The 23,109-nt window shown below is 40.4% G+C and overlaps 1 protein-coding gene across 2 annotated transcripts; it reads left to right on the plus strand.

Moving 5' to 3' along the window:
- The first annotated feature begins 203 nt into the window (after positions 1-203).
- LOC311247251 (lactoylglutathione lyase-like) lies at positions 204-22,482 on the plus strand. Of its 2 annotated transcripts, XM_084337599.1 has the most exons (6): positions 204-328; positions 3,015-3,097; positions 15,825-15,965; positions 18,287-18,354; positions 21,586-21,675; positions 21,892-22,482. In XM_084337599.1, the coding sequence occupies exons 1-6, from the start codon at positions 260-262 to the stop codon at positions 21,981-21,983; spliced, it is 543 nt and encodes a 180-aa protein (XP_084193725.1). In that variant the 5' UTR covers positions 204-259; the 3' UTR covers positions 21,984-22,482. The 2 variants fall into 2 exon arrangements, with proteins under 2 accessions (XP_084193725.1, XP_084193726.1); XM_084337600.1 differs by lacking the exons at positions 204-328; positions 3,015-3,097 and adding an exon at positions 11,071-11,149.
- Positions 22,483-23,109: the final 627 nt, after the last annotated feature.

A 23,109-nucleotide genomic window follows, 5' to 3' on the forward strand; every position in this document is an offset into this window, starting at 1 on the left:
TCAGCCTCTTTTCAGCCAGGAGCTTGTCGCGGCTCGGCCAATCAGAGAGGGGTCTGCAGAAATGGCCTCAACCAATCAGAGAGGGGTCTGCAGAAATGCGGCTACGAATTGTAGAGACGCGTCTGCGGTTCTGCAGATTTACCCTGTCGGCAGGAAGAGGCCACCGGTCGCTCTGCAGATTTACCCTGTCGGCAGGAAGAGGCCGTTGGTCGCTCTGCAGATATACCCTACTCCCTGAAACCCACCAGAGAGAAACAACATGAGCGACCAGGGACTGTCGGACGAAGCGGCAGCCGCAGCCTGTAAAGATGGAAACCCCCTCACGAAGGTAAGTTGACAATCGTGGCATAACTTAGTTGTAATGATGTTTCACTGAAATGGTCATAAACTATTATTGAAACCTGACTTGTTGTAACCAAAGATACTTATGCTAAGCTAACATTACAGGAGGTCCCTTCAGGCTAGCAAACTAAACGGTGTATGCAATTTAGACATTTAAGTTTTTACTTTAGTAACCTACCTGTTAATTTTGTATAATAATCTATAGGCCTGTTAATATCTGGTATGAGTTGAAAACAGAAACCACTTTATATTGCTGTTTGTTTAATATGCAGGCAACCTAGGAAACACTAGACTAGACAGTGACATTTAGATACACCTCGGGGGGGGGGGGGGGTTATGACTAGTCAAGTTCCAACTCACTGAGGGAACAGGAAAGGAGAAGTGTCAGCAGCAGCAGCAGATAACACTACACGCCGCCCTCTTAATTTCATTACACTTCACATCACACAAGTGCAGAGTTGATTTATTGCTAGGCCTGTGTGATAGAGAGACAATCTGGCATATACACAGCCTGGTTTGATTGATTGATTGAAAATGTTATTAACAGATTGCAGAATTTGGTACAATACAGTACGGCTCAATACACACAATTGTTAAGGGGATGCAGACCAGAGAAAGACTTTCGTCTTGTTTACATCAGGGTCCCCCATTTTCAATTCATCATAATGGTATAAGATCACATTTCGTGACTGTGATGCACGCCAACAAGGTTTGTCAGAGGGAATCCACAGTCCCTCGCTCCCCCATAGGAAACCACCCTATTTTAACTCTGAAGAACTGGTCCGACGCGAAACGTTTGTTATACAACTGTATCGCAGAGACATTTCAAAGGTACTCACAGTTGCAATTTTTCTGCGATACTTGTATAACGAACGGTTCGTGTCGGACCAGTTCTTCTGGGTAAATCTAGGTTGGTTTCCTATTGAGGAGCAATGGACTGTGGATTCACCCTCGGCCAAACCTTGTTGGCGTGCATCACAGTCACGAAAGGGGCTATGTTGTGTTACTAGTCCAAAGAGACCTATGCATCATTGAATTTAAGACTGATGAAAGTAGGCCACCCCTACACAGACCCCTGGCATCATGGGTCTGCATTACTAAAGCTTGGCTGGACAGCCATCGCTTCTGCCACTGCCAGCATTTGAAGTTTGGTTGGAATCCAGTCATACGCCAATTATACCAAAGGCGGAATCTCCCAAAACGAACCTTCTTCTTACTGTCTTCTACAATCATGCAGTCTTCCACTAATTAATATTCCTTGTCTATATTACTACCAGTACCTACTATACTACTAATATGTCTCTACTACTATGCACTCAACAATGCAGCACCCAAGTTAGTTTCAACACTGTTGAATGACCATTGTTACTCAGCTGAAAGATATTGTACCCTTAGTTCGTGCTGATGTCGTACAGAACCTTCCTGCTGACATACAGTACAGAACATACATACAGTACAGAACATGCATACAGTACAGAACATACATACAGAACATACATACAGTACAGAACATACATACAGTACAGAACATGCATACAGTACAGAACATACATACAGAACATGCATACAGTACAGAACATACATACAGTACAGAACATGCATACAGTACAGAACATACATACAGTACAGAACATACATACAGAACATACATACAGTACAGAACATGCATACAGTACATAACATACATACAGTACAGAACATGCATACAGTACAGAACATACATACAGTACAGAACATGCATACAGTACACAGAACATACATACAGTACAGAACATACATACAGTACACAGAACATACATACAGTACAGAACATGCATACAGTACAGAACATACATACAGTACAGAACATACATACAGTACAGAACATACATACAGTACAGAACATACATACAGAACATGCATACAGTACAGAACATACATACAGTACAGAACATGCATACAGAACATGCATACAGTACAGAACATACATACAGTACAGAACATGCATACAGTACAGAACATACATACAGTACAGAACATGCATACAGTACAGAACATACATACAGAACATGCATACAGTACAGAACATACATACAGTACAGAACATGCATACAGTACAGAACATACATACATACAGAACATACATACAGAACATGCATACAGTACAGAACATACATACAGTACAGAACATGCATACAGTACAGAACATACATACAGTACAGAACATGCATACAGTACAGAACATACATACAGTACACAGAACATACATACAGTACAGAACATACATACAGTACACAGAACATACATACAGTACAGAACATGCATACAGTACAGAACATACATACAGTACAGAACATACATACAGAACATGCATACAGTACAGAACATACATACAGTACAGAACATGCATACAGTACAGAACATACATACAGTAGTACAGAACATGCATACATACAGAACATGCATACAGTACAGAACATGCATACAGTACAGAACATACATACAGTACAGAACATACATACAGTACAGAACATGCATACAGTACAGAACATGCATACAGTACAGAACATGCATACAGTACAGAAGTCGCTTTGGATAAAAGCGTAATTTAAATGTAATGTAATTGCAATATAAATGTCCTAATGGTTTGTTCTGTGTCCTTGTTGTTTCCTGACCTCCGTGTGACGTGTCAGGACTTCATGATGCAACAGACCATGCTGCGGGTCAAGGACCCTGTGGCCTCCTTGGACTTCTACACCAGAATCCTTGGCATGACGTAAGTGGAACTGGTGGCAGCGTCACAAAAAACACTCTTTTTCTCAAACACCGTAAAGGAAGTTGAGCTGTAGGTGCATTCAGATGTTTTATAAACTCACTGTTTAAGTGTAGGACTTTAGAAGGAGGGCGAGGCTGAGCGTCTAATGGAGCAGGTGGCTTAACTTTGTAGCTCCGACATTTTCACTGCTTTGTTGCTTCCTGCGACCAATGTCACCGTTTCTGTATTCAAACTGGTGAGGATAAGTAACTGAGGATAAGTAACTGGCTGCAGGTGAGGATAAGTAACTGGTGAGGATAAGTAACTGGTGAGGATAAGTAACTGAGGATAAGTAACTGGTGAGGATAAGTCGGGAGTGAACTTTTTATTGAACCAAAAGATGACAACCACGAGAATCAGACTGGCCTCTGAGGCAGTAAGGGGTTGGGCAGACCGTACCGGTGTGATAGATGTCTGAAGGATTATTATTTTTTCTCTGCTACACATTAGTTATTCTCCAGAATAGATTTCTTATTTGCATCTAAAGATCTATTTAAAAATGTCTATAATATCTTTTATATACCGGTTACTTGGTCAGACCATAAATAATAATTTTGCTCAGTCACCATGAGGCCTGTTCTTAATAGAGCCTCTAGATGGCGCTTCAACTCCTCGTTACGTGATGATTTATACAGGAGACAGTTTGAATCTAATTTGAAAGAATCTTTAGAGTTCAACAAAGACTCAGTTTCTGATCCAAGATTCTTATGGGCAGCAGTAAAATGATTCATCAGGAGTAATACTACTGATAATCTATCAAAAATAAAGAAAGGGCAGCTAAATTGGAAGCTCTGGAATTAGAATATGCTACTCTTGACACAACTTTACTACATAATGTTAGTGATGCGGTTTCCCTCCAAAAATAACTGATTAAAAATCTATTCTGAGACGCCTTTCTGAGTTTCTTATGCACAGAACTAGACCTAGTCATCTATTGGCCTTGAGACTTAGAACAAATCTAGCATTTTGCTGACATGTTTAGTGTTGAAAATAAAGAGATTATGGTGACTGCTCCAAAATGTGTTAATTCAACCGTTGCCTCATTTTATAAAGAGTTGTAAGTTCGGAAAATGTTTTTGATAAGAAACTGACTTGTTTTTATAATGTTAAATTGGAGCATCTAATGAAGAGTTTAATTTGACCTTTATTTTACCAGGTAGTCACTTGAGATCAAAGATCTCTTTTTCGAGCAAGACCTGGCCAAAATGGCAGCAAAAACAAAAAACAAACATACAAAAATACACAAAACACAGACAAAGACATAAAAGGCAAAGTGGGGCAAGGGGATACATTTGAGCTGCAGCAAATCAGATTGAATGGGATTGGGGGGAGATTGGAGGGTAGGGTAAAAAGGTAGAAAGAGGATGGAAGGTGAGGCCCTGCAGGAGGTTGCTGGGGAGAGAAGGTCAGGTTAAAAACATAAAATATAACAGCACATTATGCAGTGAAGCAGCGACATTCTCCCATCTCATTCTTTAAAATGCCCTTAATTTGAACTTTAAAATCAGATATGGTAGTGAGGGCCTGCAGTTTCAAAGTTTTTTGAAGTCCATTCCAGGCAGAGGGAGCAGAGAACATGAAGGCCCTTTTCCCAAACTCTGTGCGGGTTCTGGGTACTGAGGCATATAAATAGTCCTGGGATCGTAAGCTGTAAAATGGGTTTGATGTGATGGTGAGGTATGAACCGAGGTAAAAAGGGAGCTGACCAATAATTGCTTTATAAATGAAGGTGTACCAATGAAGCAGTCTACGGGCAGTCAAGGACGGCCAGTTAACTTTAGCATACAGAGTGCAATGATGGGTAAGTGATCTATATCCAGAAATAAATCTTAATACACCATGGTAAGCAGTGTCCAACATGTGTAGTGAGGTGGAACAGGCATTCATGTATAAAACATCACCATAATCTAATACTGGTAAAAAAGTGGCAGCAACTAGTTGCTTCTTTGCATTAAAAGAAAAGCACGATTTGTTTCTGAAAAAGAAACCCAACCTCACTTTTAGCCTCTTGACCAGGCTTTCAACGTGTGGTTTAAAAGACAAGCTGTCATCAAGTAAAAAGCCAAGGTATTTAAAAGTCGACACAATCTGAATAGGAATGCCTTGCGATGTGTGTATAGAGGCAAGACGAGGCATTTTTGTTTTGGATTTAGTAAAAAATCATCATTTTTGTTTTTTCCGGATTTAAAACAAGCTTTAGTTGCTGAAGTTGGGATTCTATTTCTTTAAACGTATTTTGCAAACTTTCCAGAGCTTTTGTCAACGTATTAGCACAACAGTAAATGACAGTGTCATCAGCATAAAAATGAAAGTTTGCATTTGGAACATTTTTGCCTAGATTATTGATATAGATTGTAAATAACAATGGTCCTAGAACAGAACCTTGTGGCACCCCTTTGTGGACAGATAAAACATCAGAATAAAAACCATCAGCCTGAACACATTGAGTCCTGTCAGCAAGATAATTACAGAACCAGCCAACAGCAGAGTCAGACAGTCCTACATTAATTAGCCTATGCTTCATTATATTATGGTCCACTGTATCAAATGCCTTTGAAAAATCAATAAAAAGGGAAGCACAATGTTGTTTCCTATCTAAAGCCCCAATTATGTCGTTTACTACCTTTGTAGCTGCTGTAACGGTACTGTGACATTTCCTAAAACCAGATTGATCACAAGATAAAATAGCATTGTTATATAAGAACTCCTTCAGCTGATTACTTACCAGAGTTTCCAGTATCTTGGCTAAAGCTGACAAATTAGAAATTGGCCTGTAGTTGTTGGGGTTTGAAGGCTCACCACCTTTTAACAGGGGTAGAACATGAGCCTTTTTCCAAATCTTGGGTATTTCATTACAAGTCAAGGTTAAGTTAAAAATATAAGTTAGAGGTTCTGCAATAAAATCAGCAGAAAGCTTTAAATAATAGGGATCCAGTTTGTCTGGCCCAGCTCGTTTTTTAGGATTCAAATTCTTAAGGGCTTTATGCACTTCACCAATAGAGAAGGGCTGAAAATCAAATGTATTATGTGATGGGGGCTCAGTTTCAAGTGGGACCTGTGTTGTGGTATTGTTTGTTACTTGATCAAAGAGAAACCCAGAAGAGACAAAGTGTTTGTTAAAGCAGTTGAGCATCTCAGTTTTCTCATACACAGTAGATAGACCAGATACAATACAGGGTGGAAGACCAGCTGTGCTATTTGGGGATAAGGATTTGATTGTCTGCCAAAATTTCTGTGGGTTATTTAGGTTTTCTGTTGTGAGAGTGAGATAAAAACTTGATTTGGCCTTCTTTACTAAGGAAGTACATTTATTTCTTAAACATCTAAAAGTGGTCCAGAGAGCTTCAGAGTTTGCCTTCCTTGCCTTGGCCCAGATGAGATTCCTTTCTCGTATGAGGTTGGATAAATCTTTAGAAAACCAGGGGTTATCCCTGCCCCTAACTCTATACTTCCTTAAGGGGGCGTGTCTGTCTACAATTGGCAAAAACATATCCAGGAAGAGATTCCATGCTAATTCAACGTCAGGTATTAAAGAGACCCTGCTCCAATCATTTAGGTACATATCCTGCCAAAATCCCTGTTCAAAAAAGTGCTTTGTATCACGTTTAATAATGTAGCGAGGTTTTGACTTCGATATCTTTGTATCCCTAACACCCGCAATAACACAATGGTCACTCACGTCATTAGGAAACATGCCTATCGAGGTATACTTATGAGGATTATTTGTTAAGAACAAGTCAATAAGTGTAGATTTTTCAGGAGATTTCAGATTTGGGCGAGTTGGGGAGAGTATTAATTGCGTAAAATTCATTGAATTGCAATATGCTTTAAATTCATCTGACGCCGGAGATAACCAGTCCCAATTGAAATCACCAACAATGACTAGTCCTTACGTGTCAGGACTTCATGATGCAACAGACCATGCTGCGGGTCAAGGACCCTGTGGCAATGTGGCATCCTTGGACTTCTACACCAGAATCCTTGGCATGACGTAAGTGGAACTGGTGGCAGCGTCACAAAAAACACTCTTTTTCTCAAACACCGTAAAGGAAGTTGAGCTGTAGGTGCATTCAGATGTTTTATAAACTCACTGTTTAAGTGTAGGACTTTAGAAGGAGGGCGAGGCTGAGCGTCTAATGGAGCAGGTGGCTTAACTTTGTAGCTCCGACATTTTCACTGCTTTGTTGCTTCCTGCGACCAATGTCACCGTTTCTGTATTCAAACTGGTGAGGATAAGTAACTGAGGATAAGTAACTGGCTGCAGGTGAGGATAAGTAACTGGTGAGGATAAGTAACTGGTGAGGATAAGTAACTGAGGATAAGTAACTGGTGAGGATAAGTCGGGAGTGAACTTTTTATTGAACCAAAAGATGACAACCACGAGAATCAGACTGGCCTCTGAGGCAGTAAGGGGTTGGGCAGACCGTACCGGTGTGATAGATGTCTGAAGGATTATTATTTTTTCTCTGCTACACATTAGTTATTCTCCAGAATAGATTTCTTATTTGCATCTAAAGATCTATTTAAAAATGTCTATAATATCTTTTATATACCGGTTACTTGGTCAGACCATAAATAATAATTTTGCTCAGTCACCATGAGGCCTGTTCTTAATAGAGCCTCTAGATGGCGCTTCAACTCCTCGTTACGTGATGATTTATACAGGAGACAGTTTGAATCTAATTTGAAAGAATCTTTAGAGTTCAACAAAGACTCAGTTTCTGATCCAAGATTCTTATGGGCAGCAGTAAAATGATTCATCAGGAGTAATACTACTGATAATCTATCAAAAATAAAGAAAGGGCAGCTAAATTGGAAGCTCTGGAATTAGAATATGCTACTCTTGACACAACTTTACTACATAATGTTAGTGATGCGGTTTCCCTCCAAAAATAACTGATTAAAAATCTATTCTGAGACGCCTTTCTGAGTTTCTTATGCACAGAACTAGACCTAGTCATCTATTGGCCTTGAGACTTAGAACAAATCTAGCATTTTGCTGACATGTTTAGTGTTGAAAATAAAGAGATTATGGTGACTGCTCCAAAATGTGTTAATTCAACCGTTGCCTCATTTTATAAAGAGTTGTAAGTTCGGAAAATGTTTTTGATAAGAAACTGACTTGTTTTTATAATGTTAAATTGGAGCATCTAATGAAGAGTTTAATTTGACCTTTATTTTACCAGGTAGTCACTTGAGATCAAAGATCTCTTTTTCGAGCAAGACCTGGCCAAAATGGCAGCAAAAACAAAAAACAAACATACAAAAATACACAAAACACAGACAAAGACATAAAAGGCAAAGTGGGGCAAGGGGATACATTTGAGCTGCAGCAAATCAGATTGAATGGGATTGGGGGGAGATTGGAGGGTAGGGTAAAAAGGTAGAAAGAGGATGGAAGGTGAGGCCCTGCAGGAGGTTGCTGGGGAGAGAAGGTCAGGTTAAAAACATAAAATATAACGGCACATTATGCAGTGAAGCAGCGACATTCTCCCATCTCATTCTTTAAAATGCCCTTAATTTGAACTTTAAAATCAGATATGGTAGTGAGGGCCTGCAGTTTCAAAGTTTTTTGAAGTCCATTCCAGGCAGAGGGAGCAGAGAACATGAAGGCCCTTTTCCCAAACTCTGTGCGGGTTCTGGGTACTGAGGCATATAAATAGTCCTGGGATCGTAAGCTGTAAAATGGGTTTGATGTGATGGTGAGGTATGAACCGAGGTAAAAAGGGAGCTGACCAATAATTGCTTTATAAATGAAGGTGTACCAATGAAGCAGTCTACGGGCAGTCAAGGACGGCCAGTTAACTTTAGCATACAGAGTGCAATGATGGGTAAGTGATCTATATCCAGAAATAAATCTTAATACACCATGGTAAGCAGTGTCCAACATGTGTAGTGAGGTGGAACAGGCATTCATGTATAAAACATCACCATAATCTAATACTGGTAAAAAAGTGGCAGCAACTAGTTGCTTCTTTGCATTAAAAGAAAAGCACGATTTGTTTCTGAAAAAGAAACCCAACCTCACTTTTAGCCTCTTGACCAGGCTTTCAACGTGTGGTTTAAAAGACAAGCTGTCATCAAGTAAAAAGCCAAGGTATTTAAAAGTCGACACAATCTGAATAGGAATGCCTTGCGATGTGTGTATAGAGGCAAGACGAGGCATTTTTGTTTTGGATTTAGTAAAAAATCATCATTTTAGTTTTTTCCGGATTTAAAACAAGCTTTAGTTGCTGAAGTTGGGATTCTATTTCTTTAAACGTATTTTGCAAACTTTCCAGAGCTTTTGTCAACGTATTAGCACAACAGTAAATGACAGTGTCATCAGCATAAAAATGAAAGTTTGCATTTGGAACATTTTTGCCTAGATTATTGATATAGATTGTAAATAACAATGGTCCTAGAACAGAACCTTGTGGCACCCCTTTGTGGACAGATAAAACATCAGAATAAAAACCATCAGCCTGAACACATTGAGTCCTGTCAGCAAGATAATTACAGAACCAGCCAACAGCAGAGTCAGACAGTCCTACATTAATTAGCCTATGCTTCATTATATTATGGTCCACTGTATCAAATGCCTTTGAAAAATCAATAAAAAGGGAAGCACAATGTTGTTTCCTATCTAAAGCCCCAATTATGTCGTTTACTACCTTTGTAGCTGCTGTAACGGTACTGTGACATTTCCTAAAACCAGATTGATCACAAGATAAAATAGCATTGTTATATAAGAACTCCTTCAGCTGATTACTTACCAGAGTTTCCAGTATCTTGGCTAAAGCTGACAAATTAGAAATTGGCCTGTAGTTGTTGGGGTTTGAAGGCTCACCACCTTTTAACAGGGGTAGAACATGAGCCTTTTTCCAAATCTTGGGTATTTCATTACAAGTCAAGGTTAAGTTAAAAATATAAGTTAGAGGTTCTGCAATAAAATCAGCAGAAAGCTTTAAATAATAGGGATCCAGTTTGTCTGGCCCAGCTCGTTTTTTAGGATTCAAATTCTTAAGGGCTTTATGCACTTCACCAATAGAGAAGGGCTGAAAATCAAATGTATTATGTGATGGGGGCTCAGTTTCAAGTGGGACCTGTGTTGTGGTATTGTTTGTTACTTGATCAAAGAGAAACCCAGAAGAGACAAAGTGTTTGTTAAAGCAGTTGAGCATCTCAGTTTTCTCATACACAGTAGATAGACCAGATACAATACAGGGTGGAAGACCAGCTGTGCTATTTGGGGATAAGGATTTGATTGTCTGCCAAAATTTCTGTGGGTTATTTAGGTTTTCTGTTGTGAGAGTGAGATAAAAACTTGATTTGGCCTTCTTTACTAAGGAAGTACATTTATTTCTTAAACATCTAAAAGTGGTCCAGAGAGCTTCAGAGTTTGCCTTCCTTGCCTTGGCCCAGATGAGATTCCTTTCTCGTATGAGGTTGGATAAATCTTTAGAAAACCAGGGGTTATCCCTGCCCCTAACTCTATACTTCCTTAAGGGGGCGTGTCTGTCTACAATTGGCAAAAACATATCCAGGAAGAGATTCCATGCTAATTCAACGTCAGGTATTAAAGAGACCCTGCTCCAATCATTTAGGTACATATCCTGCCAAAATCCCTGTTCAAAAAAGTGCTTTGTATCACGTTTAATAATGTAGCGAGGTTTTGACTTCGATATCTTTGTATCCCTAACACCCGCAATAACACAATGGTCACTCACGTCATTAGGAAACATGCCTATCGAGGTATACTTATGAGGATTATTTGTTAAGAACAAGTCAATAAGTGTAGATTTTTCAGGAGATTTCAGATTTGGGCGAGTTGGGGAGAGTATTAATTGCGTAAAATTCATTGAATTGCAATATGCTTTAAATTCATCTGACGCCGGAGATAACCAGTCCCAATTGAAATCACCAACAATGACTAGTCCTTACGTGTCAGGACTTCATGATGCAACAGACCATGCTGCGGGTCAAGGACCCTGTGGCATCCTTGGACTTCTACACCAGAATCCTTGGCATGACGTAAGTGGAACTGGTGGCAGCGTCACAAAAAACACTCTTTTTCTCAAACACCGTAAAGGAAGTTGAGCTGTAGGTGCATTCAGATGTTTTATAAACTCACTGTTTAAGTGTAGGACTTTAGAAGGAGGGCGAGGCTGAGCGTCTAATGGAGCAGGTGGCTTAACTTTGTAGCTCCGACATTTTCACTGCTTTGTTGCTTCCTGCGACCAATGTCACCGTTTCTGTATTCAAACTGGTGAGGATAAGTAACTGAGGATAAGTAACTGGCTGCAGGTGAGGATAAGTAACTGGTGAGGATAAGTAACTGGTGAGGATAAGTAACTGAGGATAAGTAACTGGTGAGGATAAGTCGGGAGTGAACTTTTTATTGAACCAAAAGATGACAACCACGAGAATCAGACTGGCCTCTGAGGCAGTAAGGGGTTGGGCAGACCGTACCGGTGTGATAGATGTCTGAAGGATTATTATTTTTTCTCTGCTACACATTAGTTATTCTCCAGAATAGATTTATTATTTGCATCTAAAGATCTATTTAAAAATGTCTATAATATCTTTTATATACCGGTTACTTGGTCAGACCATAAATAATAATTTTGCTCAGTCACCATGAGGCCTGTTCTCAATAGAGCCTCTAGATGGCGCTTCAACTCCTCGTTACGTGATGATTTATACAGGAGACAGTTTGAATCTAATTTGAAAGAATCTTTAGAGTTCAACAAAGACTCAGTTTCTGATCCAAGATTCTTATGGGCAGCAGTAAAATGATTCATCAGGAGTAATACTACTGATAATCTTTTTTTTTGATCCACTTTTTCTCCCATTTTTCCATATTTTTCTCCCATCCCAATTTCGTATCATCCAATTCAACCCTCCCCTGTCACGAACGCTGTTTCTTGCCTCCCACAAGCCGGCTGCAATGTGGACTAAGTCATACATAGCACAAGTCCCCTCCGGTACTTGAGGTAACAGCAGTCGCATCTTTTCACCTGCGCAGCTCGATCTCTCAGTGTCGAGGAGTAACGCGTGGGAGGCTCACGCTGCCCCCGACACTTCCTGATTCTACTGCGCAGGCGCACCAACCGACTTGTAGGAGTCGCTTGTTCACAACGTTCGATCCCCACCCTTCAGTTTTCCCTCCCCGTAATACGGCCAATGTGTATTACTGCGGACGACCAGCCAAACTGAAAAACAATGTGGAGAGCTGGATTCGAACACGCGAATCCTAGCGTCTCCACACTGGTGGCGAGTGCCTTGCCCACTACACCACCTAGCCGCCCTAATACTACTGATAATCTATCAAAAATAAAGAAAGGGCAGCTAAATTGGAAGCTCTGGAATTAGAATATGCTACTCTTGACACAACTTTACTACATAATGTTAGTGATGCGGTTTCCCTCCAAAAATAACTGATTAAAAATAGATGAACTCTAATAATAATAATAATAATACTTCGTTTTATATAGCGCCTTTCAGAGGACCCAAGGTCGCTTTACATAAGGGGGGGGGGGGGAGATAACAAGTCAACAAACATAGTGGACAGACACAACACATACATATAAAGTGAGAAGGTTAGGGGTTGAAGGCCAGGTTGAAGAGGTGGGTTTTGAGCAGTTTTTTAAATGAGTCCAGAGTTGGGGTGGTGCGGAGTTCTGCGGGGAGGGAGTTCCAGAGGGTGGGAGCTGCCACACTGAAAGCTCTGTCCCCGAACGTCCGCAGTCTGGTTCGGGGGATGGAGAGCTGACCAGTGTCCGTGGATTGCAGGGACCGTGACTGAGTGTAGGGGTGGAGGAGGTCAGTGAGGTACTGAGGTGCCAGAGCGTGAAGGGATTTGTAGGTGAGCAGGAGGGTTTTGTAGGTGATGCGGGATTTGATGGGGAGCCAGTGGAGCTGGATGAGGATGGGGGTGATGTGCTGCCAGGGTTTGGTGCGGGTTAGAACCCTGGCAGCTGAATTTTGAACATACTGGAGCCTGTCCAGGGTTTTGCTTGGGACCCCGGACAGGACCCCGTTGCAGTACTCTATTCTGAGACGCCTTTCTGAGTTTCTTATGCACAGAACTAGACCTAGTCATCTATTGGCCTTGAGACTTAGAACAAATCTAGCATTTTGCTGACATGTTTAGTGTTGAAAAGAAAGAGATTATGGTGACTGCTCCAAAATGTGTTAATTCAACCGTTGCCTCATTTTATAAAGAGTTGTAAGTTCGGAAAATGTTTTTGATAAGAAACTGACTTGTTTTTATAATGTTAAATTGGAGCATCTAATGAAGAGTTGAATCATGCTCCAAGGAATTGAAAAAGCAGTAAATGATGTGAACAAAGGAAGGCCCTGATGGGTTCCACTACTTCATCTCACCTTTTGGCACATATTTTGGTCCTTTGATTAAAGAAATGATAAGATTATCAATAAAAGAGGGTTATTTTTTAAGGGATGGGATCTTTGCTCCTTAAAAAAGCCAAGGATCAAATGAATGTTCCAGCTAGCGTCCCTTCTCACTTTTTAATTCGGATGTAAAGATCTATGTTAACTAGGGATGCTCGATATTGGCTTTTTTACCGATACCGATATTCCGATATTGTCCAACTCTTAATTTCCGATACCGATATCAACCGATACCGATATATGCAGGGTTCCCCCCACCCCCCCCAAAAACGGAATAATTTCAGGTAACTAATAATTTCACTGGATATATATATATAACAAATATTGTTATTGTTTTTGTTTTTTTTAAACCGATACCGATATTTTCCGATATCACATTTTACTGCCGATATCGGCCGATAATATTGGTCGGCCGATAATATCGGACATCCCTAATGTTAACACATTGGGCGCCATGGGTTATATCCATCAATATACCCAGTCTGCCACAGTTGAAAGCCTATGGAGATGTTTACCTTCTTTGCAGGGCTATAACTTTTTAAATTGTATTGCTATATTGACATTACTATGGCCCATTCAACATCGATTATCTATCGTTCAGGATGTGGGAACGTTATATTTTTTCATTCATACATTGTTGTGTTAATACCGTCTAGAATATAAGTATGTTTTTAATCTTTTCTGCTGTAATTCCAAAAACGAGAGTTATAGGCCCTCACGCATAATATGATAGATTATCGATTGGTGTTTCTTTCCTATACACGCTATATTAAAAAATTCAAATGTATATGATCGGTATACATTATGCTTCATCATGCGTGAAGGAAAGGGGGGGGGGGTGTCGTTTATAATTCCTTGATCGTCAGTAACGGCTTTATTTAGTATGGGTTGATATATTGATCAGATGGTTTGCAGTGAAATGAATAAACAATCGGGCTGAAAATAACCTTACTGTCCTCTTACCGTTCGGCCGATGAGACTGGAGGAAAAACATCCCAATTATTTGACGTCGATCTCCTACATCCATTTCCGGTTTGTATGGCGCAATAGACGCCGAAATCATATCGATTATTAAGTTTAGAAAGCGATCCAAATGCACTATAGTGTTTGTCTGGAGCCACGTAACAACATATCACTGCCGGAGGGATTTCCTCGACGCACCGATCGGCACTTCCGGTTTTGGCGAGAGTGTAACTCGCCCGACCATCCACCAGGCGGCGGTATTGAGGTGTTGCAATCTCATACAGGGTCCCACTGCAGTCCGGAGGTTGGCTGGATGAATTATGAATGCCATGGCGAAAAAATTTAATATTGATCCCAAAAACGGCGTAAGTCGTTCTTGGCGTTCAACGCATGGCGGGCAAAAACGGCGTAACTCGTTCTTGGCGCAGGATGTGTTAAGACAGGATTAATTAGATAACACGAGAAGGCTCCTCCACTCTAAACTTGAACATACCAGCGGCAGTTCTTTCATTGGATGCGATGAAGGCCTTATCTGTGGTCAGTTCTCAGTGCTCTGGGATTCGACACATCATTTATTGACATGATCAAGGTTCTCTACAATAACCTGACTGCCATGATTCTAACGGGTAAGATCTGCTCTCCGCTCTTCCCCATCGCAAGGGGGAAGCTCTGATGAGCAATGACTTTTACTGAACTGTTTAGATTTAGACCAATATTGCATTAGTTTGGGATCACTGGACAAAAACTATTAAGATAGGCTATTCACCACTAGAGAAATCTAACATGCTTCTAAGAGCAAAAGACCCAAGGAGTCAAATTGCTTTACTTTGCTTTACTTTGAAGAGGTTTTTACTCTTTTGCATACATTTTGATACTAAACAGTTGATTAATAGATCTTGTTTTATCATTCTGTAAGCACATTCTTCCTGTTCGCCAGTCTAGGCTGGTCTCTGCTGAAATCTGCTAACATTAAGGTGTGACCTTTAGTCTTTGTTCTCCACTGATTACATTTGCATCTTCATTGTGTTGTTACCCTGAGAGTTTACTGTCAACAGATTCCCATACTACCGTGGAGGGATCTAATCATTCTAGTATCCTCTATGTAATGCTACAGTTCAATATTAAAGCATTATTTGAATTAACTATTATAACAGATATTTGCAGTTTCAGGGTTGATCTAACAGTCTGCTCAAGTCAATATACCATACTCTCACCTCACATGGTTTTCATTTTGATATGAACATAAATGTGCAGAGCCTGTAGTAAAATTAAACGGAACAGAACAACTGTGTTCCCGTTGCACCTGTATTTATTTCTTCACGCTTCACAGGCTGCTGCAGAAGTTTGACTTCCCCTCCATGCGCTTCTCCCTCTTCTTCCTCGGCTTTGAGGACAAGAAGGAGATCCCTGCTGACGTGAAGGAGAAGACGGCCTGGACCTTCTCTAGGAGAGCCACCATCGAACTCACACAGTAAGACATCTAGCAGCTTCTAGCACCAGTATATTAATCTGTTTTTTTGGTAAACAGGACTAGTGTGGGTTCACACTTTTTATGTCTGGATTCCTAAACAAAATTGATCGTGATTCTCTTTGTCCGTTCTCGCCAGTATAGATTATCTGTCACCAGGGCATTTAACACTTTGAATGCCCAACCCGAGTTTTCTCGGGTTTACCCCCCGCGGGTTGAATGCCCATAACGAGAATATTCGTTTTTTCTCTCTTTTTTTTTATTAGCGATCTGAATTCATATTTCATCAACCGAGTCTACTGTTGGTAAATCAGCCACCCCAGGCGCTCAGATGTGAAAAAAGCGCCCCCTATCGTCTCCCAGATGGTAATTCACCTTTTTGGATTGGACTCAATGAAAATGCATGGGGGGAAAAAACCCGGACTCCACATTTTACTTCTCACGCATGTAACCGGGGCCGATCAGCTTCATGTTGGACCCTCAGCACAGCGTGTATACGCTGTTTTACAGTATACGCGTGGGATCAATAAAAATCGATTTTTGGAATGGTCGATCAGGAATTGGAATAATCCATTTGGATACCATCTGATCTCAGGTAAGGAATCTATTTGACCAGTATTAGGATAATCAGACCTTTTTTCACGGAGATATAAGCTTTCCCCCTATATGTGATATGGCTGTTTTGACTGTGCGAGTGATCAGGAAATAAGAGAATCGATTTACAGCTTGCGGCACCAGCGTGCATACGTACACATATACTATCGATAATCTAGCGTTTATTTGAAAACGAATAAATAGGCCGAACAATGACAACGTTCTAGAATATTACAGTACATCAGCGTTTATCAGGGATTCTTTTTTCTTCTTCTTGAAAACAAGGGCTTTTCAAAATGCTCTAAAACGGAAATGAACCGATAAAAAAACAATCCGCTTCAACAATGTTGGCTGGAAATGGGTCATTGATAATGCGACGGGCAGATTAGACACATAGCCATAATGTAAAACCTAGATTAGGCGATATTAACGTTTAACATTGAAGCGGCTGGTGGGCATTCAAGCACTAAATGTGCGCCCCCTGCTGGGCATTCAAAGTGTTAAAAGAAAAAAAGAAAAAACTATTTTTAGGTGCCCAGATCTCCTTGGTATCCATTTAATTGCAACTGAAATTCATACTTTGAAAATAGAAACACAAATTAGACCGTGCTTATCAAGTATCTGACAAGAGTGCTGATCTAAGGACCTTTGACCGTCTCACGCAAAATGACGTCGCCTGAAAAGACCATGGAAACCTGACTTCACTTCTTAAGTTTGTATGAAATGGTCAGAATCAAAGGTGGAATTGTTCCTCTGATGTTCCTCTGATGTTCCTCTGCTGTTCCTCTGATGTTCCTCTGATGTTCCTCTCCTGTTCCTCTCCTGTTCCTCTCCTGTTCCTCTGATGTTCCTCTGATGTTCCTCTCCTGTTCCTCTCCTGTTCCTCTCCTGTTCCTCTCCTGTTCCTCTGATGTTCCTCTCCTGTTCCTCTGATGTTCCTCTGATGTTCCTCTCCTGTTCCTCTCCTGTTCCTCTGATGTTCCTCTCCTGTTCCTCTGATGTTCCTCTGATGTTCCTCTGATGTTCCTCTGATGTTCCTCTGATGTTCCTCTGATGTTCCTCTCCTGTTCCTCTGATGTTCCTCTCCTGTTCCTCTGATGTTCCTCTCCTGTTCCTCTGATGTTCCTCTGATGTTCCTCTGATGTTCCTCTGATGTTCCTCTGATGTTCCTCTGATGTTCCTCTGATGTTCCTCTAATGTTCCCCTGATGTTCCTCTGATGTTCCTCTGATGTTCCTCTGATGTTCCTCTGATGTTCCTCTGATGTTCCTCTGATGTTCCTCTGATGTTCCTCTGATGTTCCTCTGATGTTCCTCTGATGTTCCTCTGATGTTCCTCTCCTGTTCCTCTGATGTTCCTCTGATGTTCCTCTGATGTTCCTCTGATGTTCCTCTCCTGTTCCTCTCCTGTTCCTCTGATGTTCCTCTGATGTTCCTCTGATGTTCCTCTGATGTTCCTCTGATGTTCCTCTGATGTTCCTCTCCTGTTCCTCTGATGTTCCTCTCCTGTTCCTCTGATGTTCCTCTGATGTTCCTCTCCTGTTCCTCTCCTGTTCCTCTGATGTTCCTCTGATGTTCCTCTCCTGTTCCTCTCCTGTTCCTCTGATGTTCCTCTGATGTTCCTCTGATGTTCCTCTCCTGTTCCTCTCCTGTTCCTCTGATGTTCCTCTGATGTTCCTCTCCTGTTCCTCTGATGTTCCTCTGATGTTCCCCTCCTGTTCTCTCCCTCCAGTAACTGGGGCTCTGAGAGCGACGAGAGTCAGTCGTATCACAGCGGAAACTCAGATCCTCGTGGCTTTGGTGAGTTTACTGGCCATCCGGGAACACCGGCCACAGTATTACTATCAGTAGTACAGGAACATGAGAAACTAAATGAAATGGTTTTGATTAGGGATGTGATAATGTGTTCTCAGTGTCGTCAGTGATGGTAGTAATTGTAATTTTTTTAATGGCCTGTTCAAACGTTCTTAAAAACTTTACTGTTACAATTCTAAATGTAAAAAAAATAAAACATTACATAGTGTTGTAATTAAACCATTGAAATAGAAGCAACAGATTTAACTATTCTTACGGAGCACAATGGATACGGATACTTGGGGTTAATCCTGTTATACAGAACACAGCAGATCAATGTAGCTGATCATACTGTTATACAGAACACAGCAGATCAATGTAGCTGATCATACAGAACACAGCAGATCAATGTAGCTGATCATACTGTTATACAGAACACAGCAGATCAATGTAGCTGATCATACAGAACACAGCAGATCAATGTAGCTGATCATACTGTTATACAGAACACAGCAGAGAGGGAACATGTGGTGCTGAAAGGACAGTGCCAGACACGGTCTGTTGGAATGATGGTGGTGATGAAGTGTGGAAAAAGCAGCTCATATGGTAAAATAAAGAGGCCTATCTGGGAAAACAATTACATTAAGAAGATACAATTTGTGGTGAATTAGGCCATATAACAGTAGAACTTAAAAAAAACACTTTAAAAAAGGTCTAGTTAACACATTGTCCGCCATGCATTGTACCCATCATTATACCCAGTCCGCCAGTGCTGTAACCCTATGGAGATGTTTACCTTCTTTGCAGGGCTATAACTTTTTAAATATTATAGCTATATCGACATTACTATGGCCCATTCAACATCGGGTATCTATCGTTCCGGATGTGGGAACGTTATATTTTTCATTCATACATTGTCGTGTTAATACCGCCGTGAATATAAGTATGTTTAAGCCTTAAGGTCCCCCTATAGGGGACTTTTCTTTTCTTTATCATAAATCGATCAATAGGGATGGGTACCTTTCACATTTGAACCGGTACCGGTACCTGTGAATCGATACCGGTACCCAACGGTACCTTTTTTCGGTACTTCGGTACTTCAGTCGTAAAAAAAAAATCCAAACTTCAAATAACTACAATTTCGACAGTTTTCGGCTTGTCATTGCTCCGACTGCTTTGTTGTTGAATCAAGTCAAATCCTAGGTAAGCATATATTGTGCGTGTGAACGTTGACATGAAAATAAAAAAGTTAAAAAAATAAAATAAAATAAAATAAAATAATAATAAAAAAAATATATATATTTATTTTTTATTTTTTTTTCGGTTTCTCACTTGATTCGATACTCGGTAGTACCGACGTGTTTCGGTTCGGTACCTCAAAAGTACCAAATTCGGTACCCATCCCTATCGATCAATAGAGATCCCCAATTATCATATCATGGGGTATCATTGGAAAGCCACACTCATTGGCTATACAACCCTGTGCAAAGATCTTCAAGATCGCCAAATGATTGACGGAGCTAGAGCCCCCCGGGAGTCGGGGGTGGTAATGTGTACTTTTGCGTACTTTGGGGCACGCCTCACATATCGGCATGTAACTCGAGAACCGCTGAACGGATTTTGTCACCTGAAAGGGCAATCGACAGGCAACAAATAGGGCTTTAATTCTATCTATATATTGTATTAAAAGAAATGCACACCCGATCCACTAGAGGTCGGCAAAGAATCGTCCACATGTGGGCCCTTGGATGTTAAGAGGTCAATGTTTTTAAATATTTTTTTTTTGTAGCCAAGAGTAAAGACCACAACCCTATCAAAAACAGTAGTCAAAGTGTATATTTTCATTTTTACCGATGTTTTATACGATTTATCGGAAATACAAATTGATCGGAAAATGCTAATTATCGTAAAAACCGCAAGAAATGACTAAATCCAGATTCAACCCTGTCATTGGAAAGATGAGCATTTTCCCTATCCATAGATGTATGATTTGGCCATAATAAGGTCAAGTTCAAGGTCAAATATGAATTTATAATTAAAGTCGATTATCATTAATTACTGTATCTACAAATCCTTCTGTTTAATCATCTTCCCGCGGTTCATTTGCTTAGATTTTTTGTACACATGATCTCAATAAGGTGGTGAATGAGCTCAGTGAGCATTTTCTCCTACCCGTATACATTTTTGATCAAAGATGCAAAAAATCATAAATCATAATTTATATTCTCCTTTTCTTCATTACAATTTACTCAGCCTAGTAACAGACACAATATTTCTGACACTGGAAATAGATACCAAGAACATGCAAATTGACCATGCAGAAGTGGAGTACATCTTCCATTTACTTAGGCATGTACCTTTAGGCGAAAACGGTCTACAGATTAAGGGTTTTCTGCAGTAATTCCCAAAAACGCGAGTTATAGGCCCTGACGCATATGATAGATTGGTGTTTCTTTCCTATACACGCTATATAAAAAAATTCCAATGTATATGATCGGTATACATTATGCTTCATCATGCGTGAAGGAAAGGCGGGGGGGGTCGTTTATAATTCCTTGATCGCCAGTGGCGTCTTTTTTTTTTACTATGGGTTGATACGTTGATCAGCTGGATTGCCGTGAAATGAATAAACAATCGGGCTGAAAATAACGTTAGTTTCTTCTTACCGTTCGCCGATGAGACTGGAGGAAAAATATTGACGTCGATCTGCTAGATCCATATCCCGTTTGTATGACGCAATAAACGCCGAAATCATATTGATTATTGCGTTTCGAAAGCAATCCCAATGCACTCGAGTGTGTATCTAGATCCACGTTACAAGATATTACTACCGGAGGAATTTCCTCGATGCACCGAGCGCCACTTCCGGTTTGGCTTGGAGTGTAACTCGCCCGACATCGGTATTGAGGCGTTGCAATATCAGACAGGGTCCAGCTGCAGCAGTCGAGGGAGGCTAGATGAATTATGAATGCCATGGCGAAAAAATTTAATATTGATCCCAAAAACGAGTTAACTAGTTTCTGGCGCACAACGCATGGCGGGCAATAACGAGTATACTTGTTTTTGGCGTCCAATGTGTTAATGGTCTTCCCATTTCTATATGCATTATAATAATCTAATGTATTCGAATATTGTTGGCAGCATAACTAGGCCACTACATCCCTATAATTGTCTTTACATTCTTAACACTGTTCTTGATGCACATCCTGCTCATTCCTCGCGTCTCATTGCATACAGGACACATTGGGATTGCAGTGCCTGATGTCTATGCTGCTTGCAAACTGTTTGAAGAGCAAGGAGTCACGTTTGTCAAGAAGCCAGATGACGGTAAGAATATTCCTTAAATTAAAGGAAGCAGAATGAGTCGCTTTTGTTAATATTTACATTTCCATCCAAATAGATGCACAACTCTATTGTTGTGCTATACATGTCCTACCTCATATACACTGTAAAGTTAATGTTTGCTCTGTGTTTACATCAATGTTTACATCAGTGTTTACATTACTCTGTTTCTCTCTCTCTGTGTTTCTCTCTCTCTCTCAGGTAAAATGAAAGGCTTGGCCTTCATTCAGGACCCTGATGGTTATTGGATTGAGATCCTGAGTCCTAACAACATGGTGTCCATTACGTCTTAGACAACAACAACAGCAACAACCACATCGTCTATTGTGGCTTCTTTGAAGATGGGAGAACATTGGGGATTAGCAAACAATTTACTTATCTCAAACTTTGCCCTCCTTTCTTGATCCTCCCATCACAACTGTTGCTTCAGATAGCAACAGTTGTGATTGGATGACTGAAAAAATAGGCTGGGGTTTGAAATGATGTAAATTTGCCCACAAGCCTGTGAATAGTCGTATGGGATCCCTGGGAGACATTGACGGACCAGGTTCAGTTCTACAGTCGTTTCTCAGGGTGACGATCACTGTGACCTGGATGGGATGGACTCATACTCGGTCATGATGGGTTAGATTAAGTGAGTAATTGAGGAGACGATGGGTTAGATTAAGTGAGTCATTGCCAAGAGTAGCAACTACTGTACATAATATAGCTGTTGAGGATGTTTTTGTTTGTATACCTTCAATGATGCTTGAATGACTTGTGCTACTGTGCAGTAAAAATGTATCAAACAGAGTTGTCTTTTGTTTCTCCTTGTGAGCAGTGTGGTTGCTATATTTATTTTATTTATTGACAAGGATCCTTAGCTATATACGCTGTAATGTTAGCTATATACGCTGTAATGTTTCTCTCGGTGTGCCGTTTTATAATTATTTTACAATAGATATACTTTATAGTACGTTACTCATAAAATAAATGTCTTATATTCAAAATACTAGCTGAACATATTCTGCACTTTGGTGTCACTTTCCTACGTGAGTCGGTAGAGGAACCAGAAAGATGTCCAGGTGAGGGAAAACGTAAACGAAGCTAATGTTAATAATAATACTACTTTATTTGTATAGCACCTTTCATACAGAAACTGCAGCTCAAAGTGCTTCACAAATGGCAACAGACTGAGATAAACATGAAGCTATGGAACGGATTCAATTAATTCAGTAAAAAATCTGCCTGTTTTGTAGTTATAACTAGAAACAATGTCAATATGTTGAGATAATCTGGATTTCTTTGTCCAACAGACTAAGCAAGATGCAGCCAGTATGAAATATAACGGTGGTTATTCCATAACCCTAGTTATATGATATACTGGTGTAGCGTCTTGCTTTCTCCCCCAGTAGGGTATATCTGCAGAGCCGCAAGCCC

The sequence above is a fragment of the Notolepis coatsorum genome (assembly GCF_963971535.1).
Source record: "Notolepis coatsorum genome assembly, chromosome: 20".
NCBI lineage: Eukaryota > Metazoa > Chordata > Actinopteri > Aulopiformes > Paralepididae > Notolepis > Notolepis coatsorum.

What these genes read in the sequence shown, in the direction of transcription:
- LOC311247251 (XM_084337599.1), top strand. Translation starts at nt 260, where the DNA reads ATGAGCGACCAGGGACTGTCGGACGAAGCGGCAGCCGCAGCCTGTAAA. An exon ending in ACCAGAATCCTTGGCATGAC is followed by an intron (nt 3,098 to 15,824) that starts GTAAGTGGAACT and finishes CACGCTTCACAG; the next exon opens with GCTGCTGCAGAAGTTTGACT. An exon ending in GCCACCATCGAACTCACACA is followed by an intron (nt 15,966 to 18,286) that starts GTAAGACATCTA and finishes CTCTCCCTCCAG; the next exon opens with TAACTGGGGCTCTGAGAGCG.